The following is a 17692-nucleotide window of genomic DNA, read 5'->3' as shown; positions in this document are numbered from 1 at the left end:
CCTCTGCAAGACGGGTATTGGACTTGGACGCTTTGTCCTGTCATCCACCCTTTCTCAAATTCCACCGGGAGCGGACAGTTCTACGAACTTGCCCAGGTTATTTGCCTAAGGTGGTGTCATCTTTTCACCTTTAACCCAGAGATTGTAGTTCCGGCCTTCATCTCTCCTGATTTTGTCTCCCAAAGAACGTACTTTGGATGTGGTTAGGGCTCTCCTTATCTATGTGGAGAGGACTGCCTCTATCAGGAGGTCAGATTCCCTTTTTGTTTTTTTGGATTTCACAAACGTGGCTGGCCTGCGAATAAGCAAACCTTGGGCAGGTGAATTAGAATGGTGATTGCACAAGCCTATGCACAGGCTGGAGTCCCAGCTCCTGCTGCAGTTAAAGCCCATTCTACTCTGTCTGTTGTACCTAATTGGGCGTGCCACCGTGGCTTGTCCCCAGCACAATTGTTCAAGGCGGCTACGTGGTCCTCTGTGAACACGTTCATTAGGTTCTATGCCTTTGATACTTCCGTTTCTCAGGATGCTTCCTTTGGACGTCGGGTTCTCTAACCCGCTAAGGCGCGTCACCTCCCTTGAGGACATCCCCAATGTTTTCCCTGTGGAACACAGTGTACCCCGCTGCAGAAAAGGAGAGTTATGGTAGACTTACCATGGTTAACTCTCTTTCTGCGAGGTACACTGGGTTCCACAGAGTGCCCACCCTGACGCATCTAGCTTCTTTGGGTTGTATGGCATTAGCCGCTGGTACCCTCTCCTGTCGTGAGATTGTGGTTCTGTGTGACTAACATCTGCCTTCTTTTATCTGCTCCTGCATTGGACTGGTTAACAAAACTGAGCTCTCAGTGCCTGGAGGCTGGGTTATAGAGGAGGCCCCAGTGCATCCTGGGACAGTCAAAGCTTTGCCTGATGGTGCCTCTGGATCCAAGATCCCACTCTACATCCCAATGTATTCCCTGTGCAACCCAGTGTACCTCGCAGAAAGAGTTAACCATGGTAAGTCTACCATAACTCCTTTTATTTGTTTTATTTTGTATACTTTAGAAACCTAGATTTCTCTAGAGGTCATCAAGCCATTATTGGAGACCGGGAGACGCAGCACCGTCGCCTGCGACCAATTCGTCTTGTGTCATTAGGAAAATGGATCTCTGAGAGCCAGCCTCGGTATGTACTTCAGAGTGATAAATTTTTTTTGCTAGCCAGAAACGTCATGACCTACAGCTGTTCGAAAAACTTGAAGCACCACCATCGTTGTTAAATGAAAGCACATTGCCTGTGTTTGTGGTTTGTGTTTGTTTTGTTAAAGTTCTCATTTAGTGTCCACTGAAAGATCACACTGTCCTAGGTATCGCCAAGTCTGAATTTGTTTAGCACAGGGTTCCCCAAGCGTGGTCCACTATGCACCCCAACATTCCAGTGTTTAAGGCTATCTATGCTTGTGCACATATGGTATAATCAAGCTGACTGAGGTACTACTTTAGTTACCTGCTTAAGCATGGATATCCTTAAAACCTGGACTGTTAGGGTACCTTGAAAACCGAGTTAGGGGACCACTGTTTTAGCACATTAATGTAGATCAACAGCACCATAGCTGCAGGGAAGTCGGACGTTCCGTTACTTGGGAAAGCTGCTGGTTTGTCTGAAATTTTTATACCACGTTTATTTTCCGTACGAGCACAGATGCGAATGAGCTATCGGTAAATTGCCTGGCAGCTGGTGACGATACCAAATGTATACTTTAACTCTCTTCAGTTGCATATATATATATATATATATATCTATCTCTCGGGGTATTCCTCAAGCCAAAGAAAATCTTTCCCAGCCAAAAGAGAGAAACCAGCACACCACCAGTAGCTACTTCATAGAAAACTGTATTTCAGCATGGCAACAGTTACAAAAATGCACACCTTATATTCCAACCAGGATTAGCATGATACTTTACATGTCCTTCCGGATAACAGACCAAAGAATTTACATACATACATACACATACACACACATATATATATATATCTATCAATTTTTTTTTCTCTAACGTCCTAGAGGATGCTGGGACTCCGTAAGGACCATGGGGAATAGACGGGCTCCGCAGGAGACATGGGCACTTTAAGAAAGACTTTAGACTCTGGGTGTGCACTGGCTCCTCCCTCTATGCCCCTCCTCCAGACCTCAGTTTTTAGACTGTGCCCAGAAGTGATGGGTGCACTGCAGGGAGCTCTCCTGAGTTTCCTGCTAAGAAAGCATATTTGTTAGGTTTTTTCTTATTTTCAGGGAGCACTGCTGGCAACAGACTCCCTGCATCGAGGGACTGAGGAGAGAGGAGCAGACCTACTTAAATGATAGGCTCTGCTTCTCAGCTACTGGACACCATTAGCTCCAGAGGGAGTGGAACACAGGTTCGTACTGGGCGTTCATCCCAGAGCCGCGCCGCCGTTCTCCTCACAGAGCCGGAAGAAAAGAAGAAAGAAGACTCTGAGGCGGCAGAAGCCTATCGGGTGCTTCACTGAGGTAACGCACAGCACTGCAGCTGTGCGCCATTGCTTCCATACACCTCACACACTCCGGTCACAGTTGGGCACTGTACATGTATATAAAAGAGCCCCCGCCATGTTTTACAAAGTTTGAGCGGGACAGAAGCCCACCGCCGAGGGGGCGGGGCTTCTCCCTCAGCACTCATCAGCGCCATTTTCTCTCCACAGCACCGCTGAGAGGAAGCTCCCCGGACTCTCCCCTGCTTGACACACGGTGAAAGAGGGTTTTAAAGTAGAGGGGGGCACATAATTGGCGATTATACATTACAGCAGCGCTACTGGGTAAACATTCTGTGTTTTTCTCCGGGGTCATATAGCGCTGGGGTGTGTGCTGGCATACTTTCTCTCTGTCTCTCCAAAGGGCCTAAAGGGGAACCTGTCTTCAGAAAAGAGTTTCCCTGTGTGTGTGGAGTGTCTGCACGCGTGTGTCGACATGTTTGACGATGACGGCTCGCCTAAGGAGGAGGGGGAGTGCATGAATGTCAGGTCGCCGTCTGCAACGCTGACACCGGACTGGATGGATATGTGGAATGTCTTGAATGCTAATGTAAATTTATTGCATAAGAGATTAGACAAGACTGAGCTTAGGGATCGGTCAGGTAGTCTGACCATGCCTGTCCCAGTGGCACCCGGGACCTTCTGGTTCTCAGAAACGCACATTATCCGAGATCACTGACACAGATACCGACACGGAATTCAGATTCCAGTGTCGACTGAGGATGCAAAATTACAGCCAAAAGTGGCTAAAGGTATTCGTTACATGATTATTGCTATTAAAGAGGTTTTGCATATTACTGAGGAACCCCCTGTCCCTGACACGAGGGTACACATGTATAAAGAGAAAAAGCCTGAGAACACCTTTCCGTCCTCATTTGAGCTAAGCGAATTGTGCGAAAAGGCTTGGGAATCTCCAGACAGGAGACTACAAGTTCCCAAAAGGATTCTTATGGCGTATCCCTTCCCACAAAAGGACAGGATACGATGGGAATCTTCGCCTATAGTAGACAAGGCGTTGACACGCTTATCCAAGAAGGTGGCGCTGCCTTCCCAGGATACTGCTACCCTCAAGGATCCTGCGGATCGTAAGCAGGAAGTTACCATGAAGTACATTTACACACATTCTGGTACTATTGTTAGGCCGGCTATGGCATCGGCCTGGGTTTGTAGTGCTGTCGCAGCATGGACAGATTCCTTGTCTACGGAGATTGAGACCCTAGATAAGGATACCATTCTAATGACCCTAGAGCATATCAAGGATGCTGCGTTATATATGAGGGATGCTCAAAGAGACATTTGTTTACTAAGCTCCAGAATAAATGCTATGTCTATTTCTGCTAGGCGACTCTTGTGGACCCGACAGTGGACGGGGGATGCCGACTCAAAGCGGCATATGGAGTTGTTGCCTTACAAGGGGGAGGAGTTGTTTGGAGAAGGCCTCTCGGACCTTGTCTCTACTGCTACGGCTGGTAATTCGAATTTTTTACTTTATGTTCCCCCACAACATACTAAGAAGGCACCTCATTACCAAATGCAGTCCTTTCGTTCAAATAAAAGCAAAAAGGTACGGGGATCGTCCTTTCTTGCCAGAGGTATAGGCAAGGGAAAAAAGCTGCACGCAGCTAGTTCCCAGGAGCAGAAGTCCTCCCCTACGTCTGCAAAATCCACCGCATGACGCTGGGGCTTCCCTGGGGGGGTCCGCTCAAGTGGGGGCACGTCTTCGATTTTTCAGCCACGTCTGGGTTCACTCACAGGTGGATCCCTGGGCAATAGAGATTGTTTCTCAGGGATACAGGCTGTAATTCGAAGAGATGCCTCCTCGCCGGTTTTTCAATCGGCTCTGCCAGCTTCTCCGTCAGAAAGGGAGTTAGTGTTAACTGCAATTCAAAAATTGTATCTGCAACAGGTGATAGTCAAGGTTCCTCTTCTCCAGCAAGGAAAGGGGTATTACTCAACCCTGTTTGTGGTTCCGAAACCGGATGGTTCGGTCAGACCCATTTTGAATCTGAAATCCCTGGACCTGTACTTGAAAAAGTTCAAGTTCAAGATGGAATCGCTCAGAGCGGTCATCGCCAGCCTGGAGGGGGGGATTGGATGGTTTCCCTGGACATAAAGGATGCTTACCTTCATGTTCCGATTTTTCTTCCTCACCAGGCGTTCCTGAGATTTGCGGTACAGGACTGTCATTACCAATTTCAGACGTTGCCGTTTGGGCTTTCCACGGCCCCGAGGTAATGGCGGAAATGATGGTGCTCCTGCGCAAGCAGGGTGTCACAATTATCCCATACTTGGACGATCTCCTCATAAAGGCGAGATCTCGAGAGAAGTTACTGGACAGCGTGTCACTGTCTGTGAGGACGTTGCAACAGCACGGCTGGATTCTCAATATTCCGAAGTCCCAGCTGGTTCCTACAACGCGTCTGACCTTTTTGGGCCTGATTCTGGACACAGAACAGAAAAAGGTTTTTCTTCCGATGGAAAAGGCTCAGGAGCTCATAGCTCTGGTCAGGAACCTATTAAAGCCAAAAAAGGTTTCAGTGCTTCACTGCACACGTGTCTTGGGGAAGATGGTGGCATCGTACGAGGCCATCCCCTTCGGCAGGTTCCATGCGAGGACTTTTCAATGGGACCTACTGGACAAATGGTCCAGGTCTCATTGCAAATGCATCAAAGGATCACCCTGTCTCCCAGAGCCAGGACATCTCTCCTGTGGTGGCTGCACAGTGCTCACCTCCTGGAAGGCCGCAGGTTCGGCATTAAGGACTGGATCCTGGTGACCACGGACGCAAGCCTCCGAGGTTGGGGAGCAGTCGCACTGGGAAGAAATTTCCAAGGTCTCTGGTCAAGTCTAGAGACTTGTCTCCACATCAACGTCCTGGAGTTGAGGGTCATATACAACGGCCTACGTCAAGCGGAGGCATTACTTCGGGACAAACCGGTTCTGATTCAGTCGGACAATGTCACAGCAGTGGCTCATGTAAACCGCCAAGGCGGCACAAGGAGCAGAGTAGCCATGGCAGAAGCAACCAGGATTCTTCGCTGGGCGGAGAATCATGTAAGCGCACTGTCGGCAGTGTTCATCCCGGGGGTGGACAACTGGGAAGCGGACTTCCTCAGCAGACACGACCTGCATCTGGGAGAGTGGGGACTTCATCACGAAGTCTTCGCACAGATCGCGGGTCGGTGGGGACTGCCTCAGATAGACATGATGGCGTCCCGTCTCAACAAAAAGCTAAAGCGATATTGTGCCAGGTCAAGAGACCCTCAGGCGGTGGCTGTAGACACTCTGGTGACACCATGGGTGTTCAGATCGGTCTATGTGTTCCCTCCTTTGCCTCTCATACCCAAGGTGTTGAGAATAATAAGGCAAAGAAGAGTGAGAACAATCCTCATTGTTCCAGATTGGCCACGAAGGACTTGGTATCCGGATCTGCAAGAGTTGCTCACAGAAGATCCGTGGCCTCTTCCTCTAAGGCAGGACCTGCTGCAACAGGGGCCCTGTCTGTTCCCAGACTTGCTGCGTTTGACGGCATGGCGGTTGAACGCCGGATCCTAGCGGAAAAAGGTATTCCGGAGGAGGTCATTCCTGCCCTGATTAAGGCTAGGAAGGACGTGACATCGAAACATTATCACCGCATATGGCGAAAATATGTTTCTTGGTGTGAGGACAGGACTGCTCCTACGGAGGAGTTCCATTTGGGCCGTCTACTTCACTTCCTTCAAACAGGAGTGAATTTAGGCCTAAAATTAGGATCCATAAAGGTTCAAATTTCGGCCTTGTCCATTTTCTTTAAAAAAGAATTGGCTTCTCTTCCTGAAGTACAGACATTTGTGAAGGGAGTGCTGCATTTTCAGCCTCCTTTTATACCTCCGGTGGCGCCTTGGGATCTTAACGTGGTATTAAGTTTCCTCAAGTCACCTTGGTTTGAACCACTCAAAACAGTGGAGTTGAAATATCTCACTTAGGTGGTCATGTTGTTGGCCTTAGCTTCTGCAAGGCGTGTTTCGGAATTAGCGGCTTTGTCATATAAAAGTCCCTATCTGTTTTTTCTCTATCGTCCTAAGTGGATGCTGGGGTTCCTGAAAGGACCATGGGGAATAGCGGCTCCGCAGGAGACAGGGCACAAAAAAGTAAAGCTTTTACCAGATCAGGTGGTGTGCACTGGCTCCTCCCCCTATGACCCTCCTCCAGACTCCAGTTAGATTTTGTGCCCGAACGAGAAGGGTGCAATCTAGGTGGCTCTCCTAAAGAGCTGCTTAGAGAAAGTTTAGCTTAGGTTTTTTACTTTACAGTGAGTCCTGCTGGCAACAGGATCACTGCAACGAGGGACTTAGGGGAGAAGTAGTGAACTCACCTGCGTGCAGAGTGGATTTGCTGCTTGGCTACTGGACACTAGCTCCAGAGGGACGATCACAGGTACAGCCTGGATGGTCACCGGAGCCGCGCCGCCGGCCCCCTTGCAGACGCTGAAGAGAGAAGAGGTCCAAAATCGGCGGCTGAAGACTCCTGAGTCTTCATAAAGGTAGCGCACAGCACTGCAGCTGTGCGCCATTTTCCTCTCAGCACACTTCACACAACAGTCACTGAGGGTGCAGAGCGCTGGGGGGGGCGCTCTGAGAGGCAAATAAAAACCTTATTAGAGGCAAAAAATACCTCACATATAGCCCACAGAGGCTATATGGAGATATTTAACCCCTGCCTAACTTCAAAAATAGCGGGAGACGAGGCCGCCGAAAAAGGGGCGGGGCCTATCTCCTCAGCACACAGCGCCATTTTCTCTCACAGAAAAGCTGGAGAGAAGGCTCCCAGGCTCTCCCCTGCACTGCACTACAGAAACAGGGTTAAAACAGAGAGGGGGGGCACTGATTTTGGCGATATTGTATATATATAAAAGATGCTATAAGGGAGAAACACTTATATAAGGTTGTCCCTATATAATTATAGCGTTTTTGGTGTGTGCTGGCAGACTCTCCCTCTGTCTCCCCAAAGGGCTAGTGGGTCCTGTCCTCTGTCAGAGCATTCCCGGTGTGTGTGCTGTGTGTCGGTACGTGTGTGTCGACATGTATGAGGACGATGTTGGTGAGGAGGCGGAGAAATTGCCTGTAATGGTGATGTCACTCTCTAGGGAGTCGACACAGGAATGGATGGCTTATTTAGAGAATTACGTGAGAATGTCAACACGCTGCAAGGTCGGTTGACGACATGAGACGGCCGACAATCTATTAGGACCGGTCCAGGCGTCTCAGAAACACCGTCAGGGGTTTTAAAAACGCCCATTTACCTCAGTCGGTCGACACAGACACAGACACGGACACTGAATACAGTGTCGACGGTGAATAAACAAACGTATTTCTCATTAGGGCCACACGTTAAGGGCAATGAAGGAGGTGTTACGTGTTTCTGATACTACAAGTACCACAAGAAAGGGTATTATGTGGGAGTGAAAAAACTACCTGTAGTTTTTCCTGAATCAGATAAAATAAAATGAAGTGTGTGATGATGCGTAGGGTTACCCCGATAGCAAATATTGGCGTTATACCCTTTCCCGCCAGAAATTAGGGTACGTTGGGAAACACCCCTTAGGGTGATAAGGCGCTCACACGCTTATCAAGTGGCGTTACCGTCTCCAGATACGGCCGCCCTCAAGGAGCCAGCTGATAGGAAGCTGGAAAAATATCCTAAAAAGTATATACACACATACGGTGGTTATACTGCGACCAGCGATCGCCATCAGCCTGGAGATGCAGTGCTGGGTTGGCTTGGTCGGATTCCCTGACTGAAAATATTTTATTCATGTAGAGCATTTAATAGGATGCATTCTATATATATGTATGTGAGATGCACAGAGGGATATTTGCTCTCTGGCATCAAGATAAGTGCGTTGTCCATATCTCCCAGAAGATGTCAGGGACACGACAGTGGTCAGGTGATACAGATCCCATACGGCAGATGGAAGTATTGCTGTATAAAGGGAAGGAGTTATTTGGGGGTCGGTCCATCGGACCTGGGGACCACAGCAACAGCTGGGAAATCCAACCTTTTTTACCCCAAGTTACATCTCAGCTAAAAAAGACACCGTCTTTTCAGCCTCAATCTTTCCTTTCCCATGAGGGCATGCAGGCAAAAGGCCAGTCATATCTGCCCAGACATAGAGGTAAGGGAAGTAGACTGCAGCAGGCAGCCCTTTCCCAGGAAAAGAAGCCCTCCACCGCGTCTGCCAAGTCCTCAGCATGACGCTGGGGCCGTGCAAGCGGACTCAAGGTGGGGGGGTAGTCTCAAGAGTCTCAGGGCGCAGTGGGATCACTCGCAAGTTGACCCCTAGATCGTACGAGTATTATCCCAGGGGTAAAGATTGGAGAGTCGAGACATCTTCTCCTCGCAGCTTCCTGAAGTCTGCTTTACCAACGGCTCCCTCCGACAGGGAGGCAGCATTGGAAACAATTCACAAGCTGTATATCCAGCAGGTGATAATCAAAGTACCCCTCCTACGACAAGGAAAAGGGTATTATTTTTCCACACTATATTGTGGTACTGAAGCCAGACGGCTTGGTGACACATAGTCTAAATCTAAAATGTTTTGAACACTTACATAAAAGGTTCAAATCGAGATAAAGTCACTCAGAGCAGTGATAGCGAACCGGAAAAAAGGGGACTATATGGTGTCCCTGGACATCAAGGATTACCTCCATGTCCAAAATTTGTCCTTCTCATCAAGGGTACCTCTGGTTCGTGGTACAGAACTGTCAATATCAGTTTCAGACGATGCCGTTTGAATTATCCACGGCACCCCGGGCCTTTTTACCAAGGTAATGGCCGAAAAGATGTTTCTTCAAAGAAAAAAGGCATCTAAATTATCCCTTACTTGCACGACCTAAAAAGGGCAAGTTCCAGAGAACAGTTGGAGGTCGGAAGAGCACTATCTAAAGTAGTTCTTCGACGGCACGACTGGATTCTAAATATTCCAAGAATCGCAGCTGTTTTCCGACGATACGTCTGCTGTTCCTAGGGATGATTCTGGACACGGTTCAGAAAAAGGTTTTTCTTCCCGAGGAAAAAGCCAAGGAGTTATCCGACCTGTCAGGAACCTCCTAAAACCAGGAAAGGTGTCTGTACATCAATGCACAAGAGTCCTGGGAAAAATGGTGGCTTTTTACGAAGCAATTCCATTCGGCAGATTCCATGCAAGAATTTTCCAAAGGGATCTGTTGGACAAATGGTCAGGGTCGCATCCTCAGATGCACCTGCGAATAACCCTGTCGCCAAGGACAAGGGTATATCTTCTGTGGTGGTTGCAAAAGGCTCATCTATTGGAGGGCCGCAGATTCGGCATACAGGATTTGATCCTGGTGACCACGGACGCCAGCCTGAGAGGTTGGGGAGCAGTCACACAAGGAAGAAACTTCCAGGGGGTATGGACGAACCTGGAAAAGTCTATTCACATAAACATTCTGGTACTAAGAGCAATCTAAAATGCTCTAAGCCAGGCGGAACCACTCCTGCAAGGAAAACCGGTGTTGATTCAGTCGGACAACATCACGGCGGTCGCCCATGTAAACAGACAGGGCGGCACAAGAAGCAGGAGTGCAATGGCAGAAGCTGCCAAGATTCTTCGCTGGGCGGAGAATCACGTAATAGCACTGTCAGCAGTGTTCCTCCCGGGCGTGGACAACTGGGAAGCAGACTTCCTCAGCAGACACGATATACACCCGGGAGAGGGGGGTCTTCATCCAGAAGTCTTCCACATGCTAATAAACTGTTGGGAAAGACCAATGGTAGACATGATGGCGTCTCGCCTCAACAAGAAACTGGACAAGTATTGCGCCAGGTCAAGAGATCCACAGGCAATAGCTGTGGACGCACTGGTAACACCTTGGGTGTACAAATCAGTATATGTGTTTCCTCCTCTGCCTCTCATACCAAAGGTATTGAAGATTATACGGTGAGGAGGAGTAAGAAATACTAGTGGCTCCGGATTGGCCAAGAAGGACTTGGTACCCGGAACTTCAAGAGTTGGTCACGGACGACCCGTGCCCTCTACTTCTGAGAAGGGACCTGCTACAACAGGGTCCCTGTCTCTTTCAAGACTTACCGCGGCTGCGTTTGACGGCATGGCGGTTGAACGCCAGATCCTAAAAGGGAAAGGCATTCCAGAAGAAGTCATTCCTACCTTGATTAAGGCAAGGAAGGAAGTCACCGCGAAACATTATCACCGCATTTGGCGAAAATATGTCGCGTGGTGCGAGGATCGGAGTGTTCCGACGGAGGAATTTCAACTGGGTCGTTTCCTACATTTCCTACAATCAGGATTGTCTAGGGGTCTCAAATTGAGATCTATTAAGGTTCAAATTTCGGCCCTGTCAATATTCTTCCAAAAAGAATTGGCCTCAGTTCCTGAGGTACAGACTTTTGTTAAAGGAGTACTGCATATACAGCCTCCTGTGGTGCCTCCGGTGGCACCGTGGGATCTAAATGTAGTTTTAGATTTCCTCAAATCCCATTGGTTTGAACCATTGAAAAAGGTGGATTTTAAATATCTCACATGGAAAGTGACTATGTTACTGGCCCTGGCTTCCGCCAGGAGAGTATCTGAATTGGCGGCTTTATCTTATAAAAGCCCTTATCTAATCTTCCATTCGGATAGGGCAGAACTGAGGACTCGTCCGCATTTTCTCCCTAAGGTGGTATCAGCGTTTCACCTGAACCAACCTATTGTGGTGCCTGCGGCCACTGGCGACTTGGAGGACTCCAAGTTGTTGGACGTTGTCAGAGCCTTAAAAATATACATTTCAAGGACGGCTGAAGTCAGAAAATCTGACTCGCTGTTGATACTATATGCACCCAACAAGTTGGGTGCCCCTGCTTCTAAGCAGACGATTGCTCGTTGGATTTGTAACACAATTCAACTTGCTCATTCTGTGGCAGGCCTGCCACAGCCTAAATCTGTTAAGGCCCATTCCACAAGGAAGGTGGGCTCATCTTGGGCGGCTGCCCGAGGGGTCTCGGCATTACAATTCTGCCGAGCAGCTACGTGGTCGGGGGAAAACACGTTTGTAAAATTCTACAAATTTGATACCCTGGCAAAAGAGGACTTGGAATTCTCTCATTCGGTGCTGCAGAGTCATCCGCACTCTCCCGCCCGTTTGGGAGCTTTGGTATAATCCCCATGGTCCTTTCAGGAACCCCAGCATCCACTTAGGACGATAGAGAAAATAAGAATTTACTTACCGATAATTCTATTTCTCGGAGTCCGTAGTGGATGCTGGGCGCCCATCCCAAGTGCGGATTATCTGCAATACTGTACATAGTTATTGTTAACAAATTCGGGTTATATTGTTAAGGAGCCATCTTTAAGAGGCTCTTTCTGTTATCATACTGTTAACTGGGTTTAGATCACAAGTTGTACGGTGTGATTGGTGTGGCTGGTATGAGTCTTACCCGGGATTCAAATTGCCTCCCTTATTGTGTACGCTCGTCCGGGCACAGTACCTAACTGGAGTCTGGAGGAGGGTCATAGGGGGAGGAGCCAGTGCACACCACCTGATCTGGTAAAAGCTTTACTTTTTTGTGCCCTGTCTCCTGCGGAGCCGCTATTCCCCATGGTCCTTTCAGGAACCCCAGCATCCACTACGGACTCCGAGAAATAGAATTATCGGTAAGTAAATTCTTATTTTTACGTGGATAGGGCAGAATTGAGAACTCGTCCTCAATTCCTGCCTAAAGTGGTCTCATCTTTTCATATTAACCAACCTATTGTCGTGCCTGTGGCTACGCAAGACTTTGAGGATTCCGAGTCACTTGATGTGGTCAGGGCTTTGAAGATTTATGTGGCCAGAACAGCTAGGGTCAGGAAGACAGAGGCGCTGTTTATCCTGTATGCAGCCAATAAGGTTGGCGCACCTGCTTCAAAGCAGACTATTGCTCGCTGGATCTGTAACACGATTCAGCAAGCACATTCTTCGGCAGGATTGCTATTGCCAAAATCGGTTAAAGCCCATTCCACTAGGAAGGTGGGCTGTTCTTGGGCGGCTGCCCGAGGGGTCTCTGCATTACAGTTGTGCCGAGCAGCTACTTGGTCGGGATCAAACACCTTTGCAAGGTTCTGTAAATTTGATACCCTAGCTGAGGAGGACCTCCTGTTTGCTCAATCGGTGCTGCAGAGTCATCCGCACTCTCCCGCCCGTTTGGGAGCTTTGGTATAATCCCCATGGTCCTTACGGAGTCCCAGCATCCTCAAGGACGTTAGAGAAAATAAGATTTTACTTACCGGTAAATCTATTTCTCGTAGTCCGTAGAGGATGCTGGGCGCCCGTCCCAAGTGCGGACTTCTTCTGCAAGACTTGTATATAGTTATTACTTACATAAGGGTTATGTTATAGTTTTCGGTGATTCCGTGGCTATGTTGTTGTTCATACTGTTAACTGGGTAAGTTATCACCAGTTATACGGTGTGGCTGGTATGAATCTCGCCCTTAGATTTACAAAAATCCTTCCTCGTACTGTCCATCTCCTCTGGGCACAGTTTCCCTAACTGAGGTCTGGAGGAGGGTCATAGAGGGAGGAGGAGCCAGTGCACACCCAGAATCCAAATCTATTCCCCATGGTCCTTACGGAGTCCCAGCATCCCTCTACGGACTACGAGAAATAGATTTACCGGTAAGTGTAAAATCTCATTGTGTGTGTGTATATATATATATATATATATATATATATATATATATATATATATATATATATATAATATGTGTGTATATATATATATATATATATATATATATATATATATATATATATATATATATATATATATTTTTTTTTTTTAATATAATATAATTTTTTTTTTATCTTGGCAGGCTGATTCAATATCATACTATCCAAGGGGAAGTGTCCTTCTTCACAGATATCCCCGAAGTGATGATTGAAGATGGAGATGAGGCTGAGGACAGGTCCTCTCCACTGGAGGCCACACAAGCAGAGACTCAAAAAAGTGAAGGGAGCCCTGGTTTAAAATCTGTACTTTCCAGTGGACGCAGCCCTAGCTGTGAAACATCTGAGAAGCCAGTGGTTACTTTCAAAGAAAACATTAAACCACAAGAGGTAAACCGAGAAGTGCCAGCACGGAGTTATACCAGAACATTGAATGCTGGTAAGGAGCAGAGAGATTATAACAAAGGGATGAATACTGCAGTTAGCAAGAAGGATAATAACGGCAAAAGGAAGACTGAAATCAAGAAGCCTGGTGCTGACAAAATCCAAGAACCTGCAAAGCAGAGTATTGCTGTACAGGTATGTGCTACCTCTGCTGTGGGAGGTGAGGTTTGTCATCTGAATCATAAACTTTATGCCGTGAAACTCTCACTGGGACTGTCTGATCCTAACACAATGTTTTATTCTGTGACAGGTGAAAACACCAGTAACTGAGGCAAGGAAAACATCGGTGACCCCAACATCGAGTCCAAGCACCAACACCCAGTTCATACCTATTCACCATCCTGGCGCTTTCCCACCTCTGCCTAGCCGGCCAGGTAATTTACCTTTAAACTTGTACGGTTTGTTCATATTTGTGTGTTTGATGCTTTCTTGGCAGTTCCATCTTATAACCAGCCTACAGCTGTCCCAGGGCTCACATGTAGCTGAACGTTTTATTTATTCTCTGCAGGTTTTCCCCCTCCTGCCTATGTCATCCCACCTCCCGTAGCATTCTCCATCGGCTCTGGTTATACTTTTCCTGCTGGTGTCAATGTTCCAGGATCTTTTTTGCAGCCCTCATCTCATTCAGCAGCTGGAAGTCAGGGCCCTCCTGGGAAACAGTCCCACATTCCTTATAGTCAGCAGCGTCCCTCTGGCCCAGGGACACCTAACCAGGGTGCTATTGGCAACCAGCTACCTGGCCAAACACAGTCGCAGGCTCCGTCCAATTCTCCAACTCAATCCAGCGCACAAACGGCAGCACAGCTACAGCTTGTATTGGCTCAGCAGCAGCAACAATCGCCAACTAAACCTATACAGTCACTTGGCAAGAACCCGCAGCATCATCCTTCTCTCCAGCAGGTAAGCTAATTGCATGGTGCTAATATAACAAACTGTACATTTTTCAAACAGAGATCACATCCGTGTTTTTGAGGAAAATTGTGCATTATAGGGCATGCAATTATGTCCGAGGTCACCGGCATTTATACATATATTGGCATTACCTCTCCGCTACAAGGAATTTCTCACCCGGTACTTTCAACCATTACAGATATCTGGTTACAGATGTAGCCATGCTCATCTAGCCTGCCACTTGCCATGTTCACAGCATGTGTGCCCGCAACAAGGACATGTGCGTGCGTTTAAGTATACGCACCCATAGGAATACATGGGTGGCGTACTAAGGCGCACACATGTGGCTGTGCCGCAGGCTGGATGAGCGTGGCTACCTAGTGGGTGGGTTTGGGGAGTGGGGGTTCGAGTTAGGCACTAAGGGGGAGTGTAAGGTTTATGAACCACCAGGGGGTAGGTTAGGGTTAGTCTGCGGGAAGGGAGCATTAGGGGAAAGGGGGAACATACAGGAGAGAAAGAAGGCGGAATAAGGGCAGGCGGGGGGGGGGGGGGGGGGGGAGACAGAGAATAGGTGGAAATGGGAGAGCGTGTGTGAGAGGGGGAAATGGGAATGTGTGTGAGAGAGAGGAGGAATAGGGGCAGATGGGAGAGAGGAGGAATAGGAGTAGATGGGAGAGATAGAGAGCATAGGTGGAAATTGGATGGTATGTGTGAGAGAGCGAGAGAATGAATAGGGTGAAATGAGAGAGAGAAGGCATCGTATAGTGAGATTGACAGAGGAGCATAGGAGAAAATGCAGAGTGAGGAGGAAGAAAGAGCGTCCTGACCAAGCCTGGACTATAATTACAGCAGACAAGTACTTACATTGGTGGGGGCTGAGAGAGTGGTCCTGGGTGCACTGTTTTCCTTTTGCCCCGATTTTGTTGTCTTTGGATCTCCTCCTCTCATCACAGGCAGCGCACCACCTCCCTGCAACACTCCTATTGTCCCGTCCAGTGCAGCTGCTCTCACTGAGAGCTGCTGCAGTCATCATTTAGTCCAGTCTGGTCCCAAACAGCAGGGGCTGCTGGGATGTGCAGTTTTTTTACATAGTTGCTGGCAGCAAACAGCACGAGCCAGATTGCAGGATCAAAAAGTCCGGTAAGACGGGGCTACTGTATTCCACTCTATTAGTTGTAGGTCCAGGGATAGGCCCACTTCTCTGTCAGGACCTGGGACTCCAGGCCCAACAGTCCCCCCACTAATGGCGGGCCTGACATCAAGATGTGAACATTCATTAAAATGTGCTGTTTCAATGAATATAATATTCCAAGATCATATTTGTTTCTAATGCCTAAAAGCATAAGGGTCTTGTATCTTTTCTGTATCCCCTCTGTTCTTTTTGAAAGAACAAGTCTTTAAGCAGAGGTCACTGATCTCTGAGGAGACATTTGTGCAATGTATGCAAATAAACAATCACTAAAAGGGAAAATAGAGCACATTGTATGGTACTCTAATCCTGCTCCATAAACCCCTACTATACAGCACCTGCGTACAATGCATTTCTCTCCATAGTTATTAACCCTTTCTTCCAGTAATGATCACTCATCTATTTTCTTGTCAAAATCAACCTCCAGTCGGCTTTGCAGTCATTGTTCTTTTGTTTCACATAATAGCTTATATGGAAGGACTTACTCTGCCACCTATTCTCAACTGTTTTGCTAGTTGTTATAGGGTTCCCTATTACCGCCAGTAATCTGCCATTACTGACCACTCCTCCTGATTGCACAATGGGGGTAATTCTGAGTTGATCGCAGCAGGAACTTTGTTAGCAGTTGGGCAAAACCATGTGCACTGCAGGGGAGGCAGATTTAACATGTGCAGAGAGAGTTAGATTTGGGTGTGGTGAGTTCAATCTGCAATCTAAATTGCAGTGTAAAAATAAAGCAGCCAGTATTTACCCTGCACAGAAACAAAATAACCCACCCAAATCTAACTCTCTCTGCAAATGTTATATCTGCCCCCCTGCAGTGCACATGGTTTTGCCCAGCTGCTAAAAAATTTCCTGCTGCGATCAACTTGGAATTACCCCCACTGTCACCAGACATTCCCCAACTGTGTGTGCTAACGGCAAACTAGATGTTGGAGAGTAGCTGCTCCTTTACAGGCCTAGAGCCACTTCTGGGTGGTGTGTGTGGCTGCTGCAGCACCTCTTTGCTGGTTACGTATGGTTGGTTCCTCCTTCATACTTTGGATCAGGACTGCAGATTGCATGAACATGGTGTTTGACACCTAATAGTGTTTAGCCGCTGGTGATAGCCCTAGTTTCCAGCTTTCAGATCCATCTAAAATATACAAAACAAGAAAGGAGGCTGCGCTTTGATGTTTTAAAAAAAATTAGCAGTATACCAGATTGATATTTAAGTACTAAATTGTACAATTTATTAATAAAATGAAAAATATGAATTTAAATGAATATAAAATTCATAAACCATAAAATTGCGTGCATATCACTAAATTTTAAAAAGTATGAATTCAGTACTGTTACCCAATTTAGTTAGGAACTAGCTTTGGATAGTTGGAAGAGTCCATTCCAATAATGTTCCCCTGTAGTAAGGTGCTTGTCCAAATACCCGAATCACTCCCTACAATAATGAGGTACTCAGGCAGGCAATGTCGTTTCTTGCTACTTCTCCCTCAGCTTCGGTCCTTTGCATCGGTGACTTCAATAATGTTTTGGATAAAGTCTTAGATAGATGGGCTGAGCTTCCCCCTTCTCTACCCTCTGCCTCCCCGTCCCCCACTCCGTTCGCGAGGTTGGTTTCCGAGCTTGGACTCCTGAATATTTGGAGGTTGAGACACCCTAAACAACTCCAATACTCCTGCCACTCGGCCAGCTTTCACTCGTTCTCGAGAATAGACTTGGCCCTCGTCTCCCCTGATCTCACTGCTAGAATACTGGATGTCCAGTACCTTCAGAGGGGAATCTCGGATCACTCACCTGTGCTGTTGGTCCTAGATTCTGTTCCTCCCTGTGGGGCTAAGCTCTGGAAATTGAATCCCTTCTGGTTGACCTTGCTGACTGACCACGAGGCCTTGCTTAGCGAATGGAGTGATTTTGGGGTTCATAATGCGTCCTGTTC

General features: G+C 47.6%; 1 protein-coding gene across 6 annotated transcripts in view; it reads left to right on the top strand.

Annotated features, from left to right (window-relative positions):
* Window positions 1-17692, top strand: part of SMG7 (SMG7 nonsense mediated mRNA decay factor) — a 109752-nt gene that overhangs the window by 54228 nt on the left and 37832 nt on the right. For all 6 annotated transcript variants that reach the window (XM_063939759.1, XM_063939758.1, XM_063939757.1 and 3 more), the window contains exons 12-15: window positions 1048-1167; window positions 13382-13814; window positions 13930-14053; window positions 14188-14579. In XM_063939759.1, the coding sequence (XP_063795829.1) occupies window positions 1048-1167; window positions 13382-13814; window positions 13930-14053; window positions 14188-14579 (1069 nt within the window). The remainder of the gene's footprint in view (window positions 1-1047; window positions 1168-13381; window positions 13815-13929; window positions 14054-14187; window positions 14580-17692) is intronic.

The sequence above is a fragment of the Pseudophryne corroboree genome, chromosome 9 (genome assembly GCF_028390025.1).
Source record: "Pseudophryne corroboree isolate aPseCor3 chromosome 9, aPseCor3.hap2, whole genome shotgun sequence".
Taxonomy (NCBI): domain Eukaryota; kingdom Metazoa; phylum Chordata; class Amphibia; order Anura; family Myobatrachidae; genus Pseudophryne; species Pseudophryne corroboree.
Note: the sequence above shows the minus strand (reverse complement) of the source record. Positions and strands in the feature narration are given on the sequence as shown.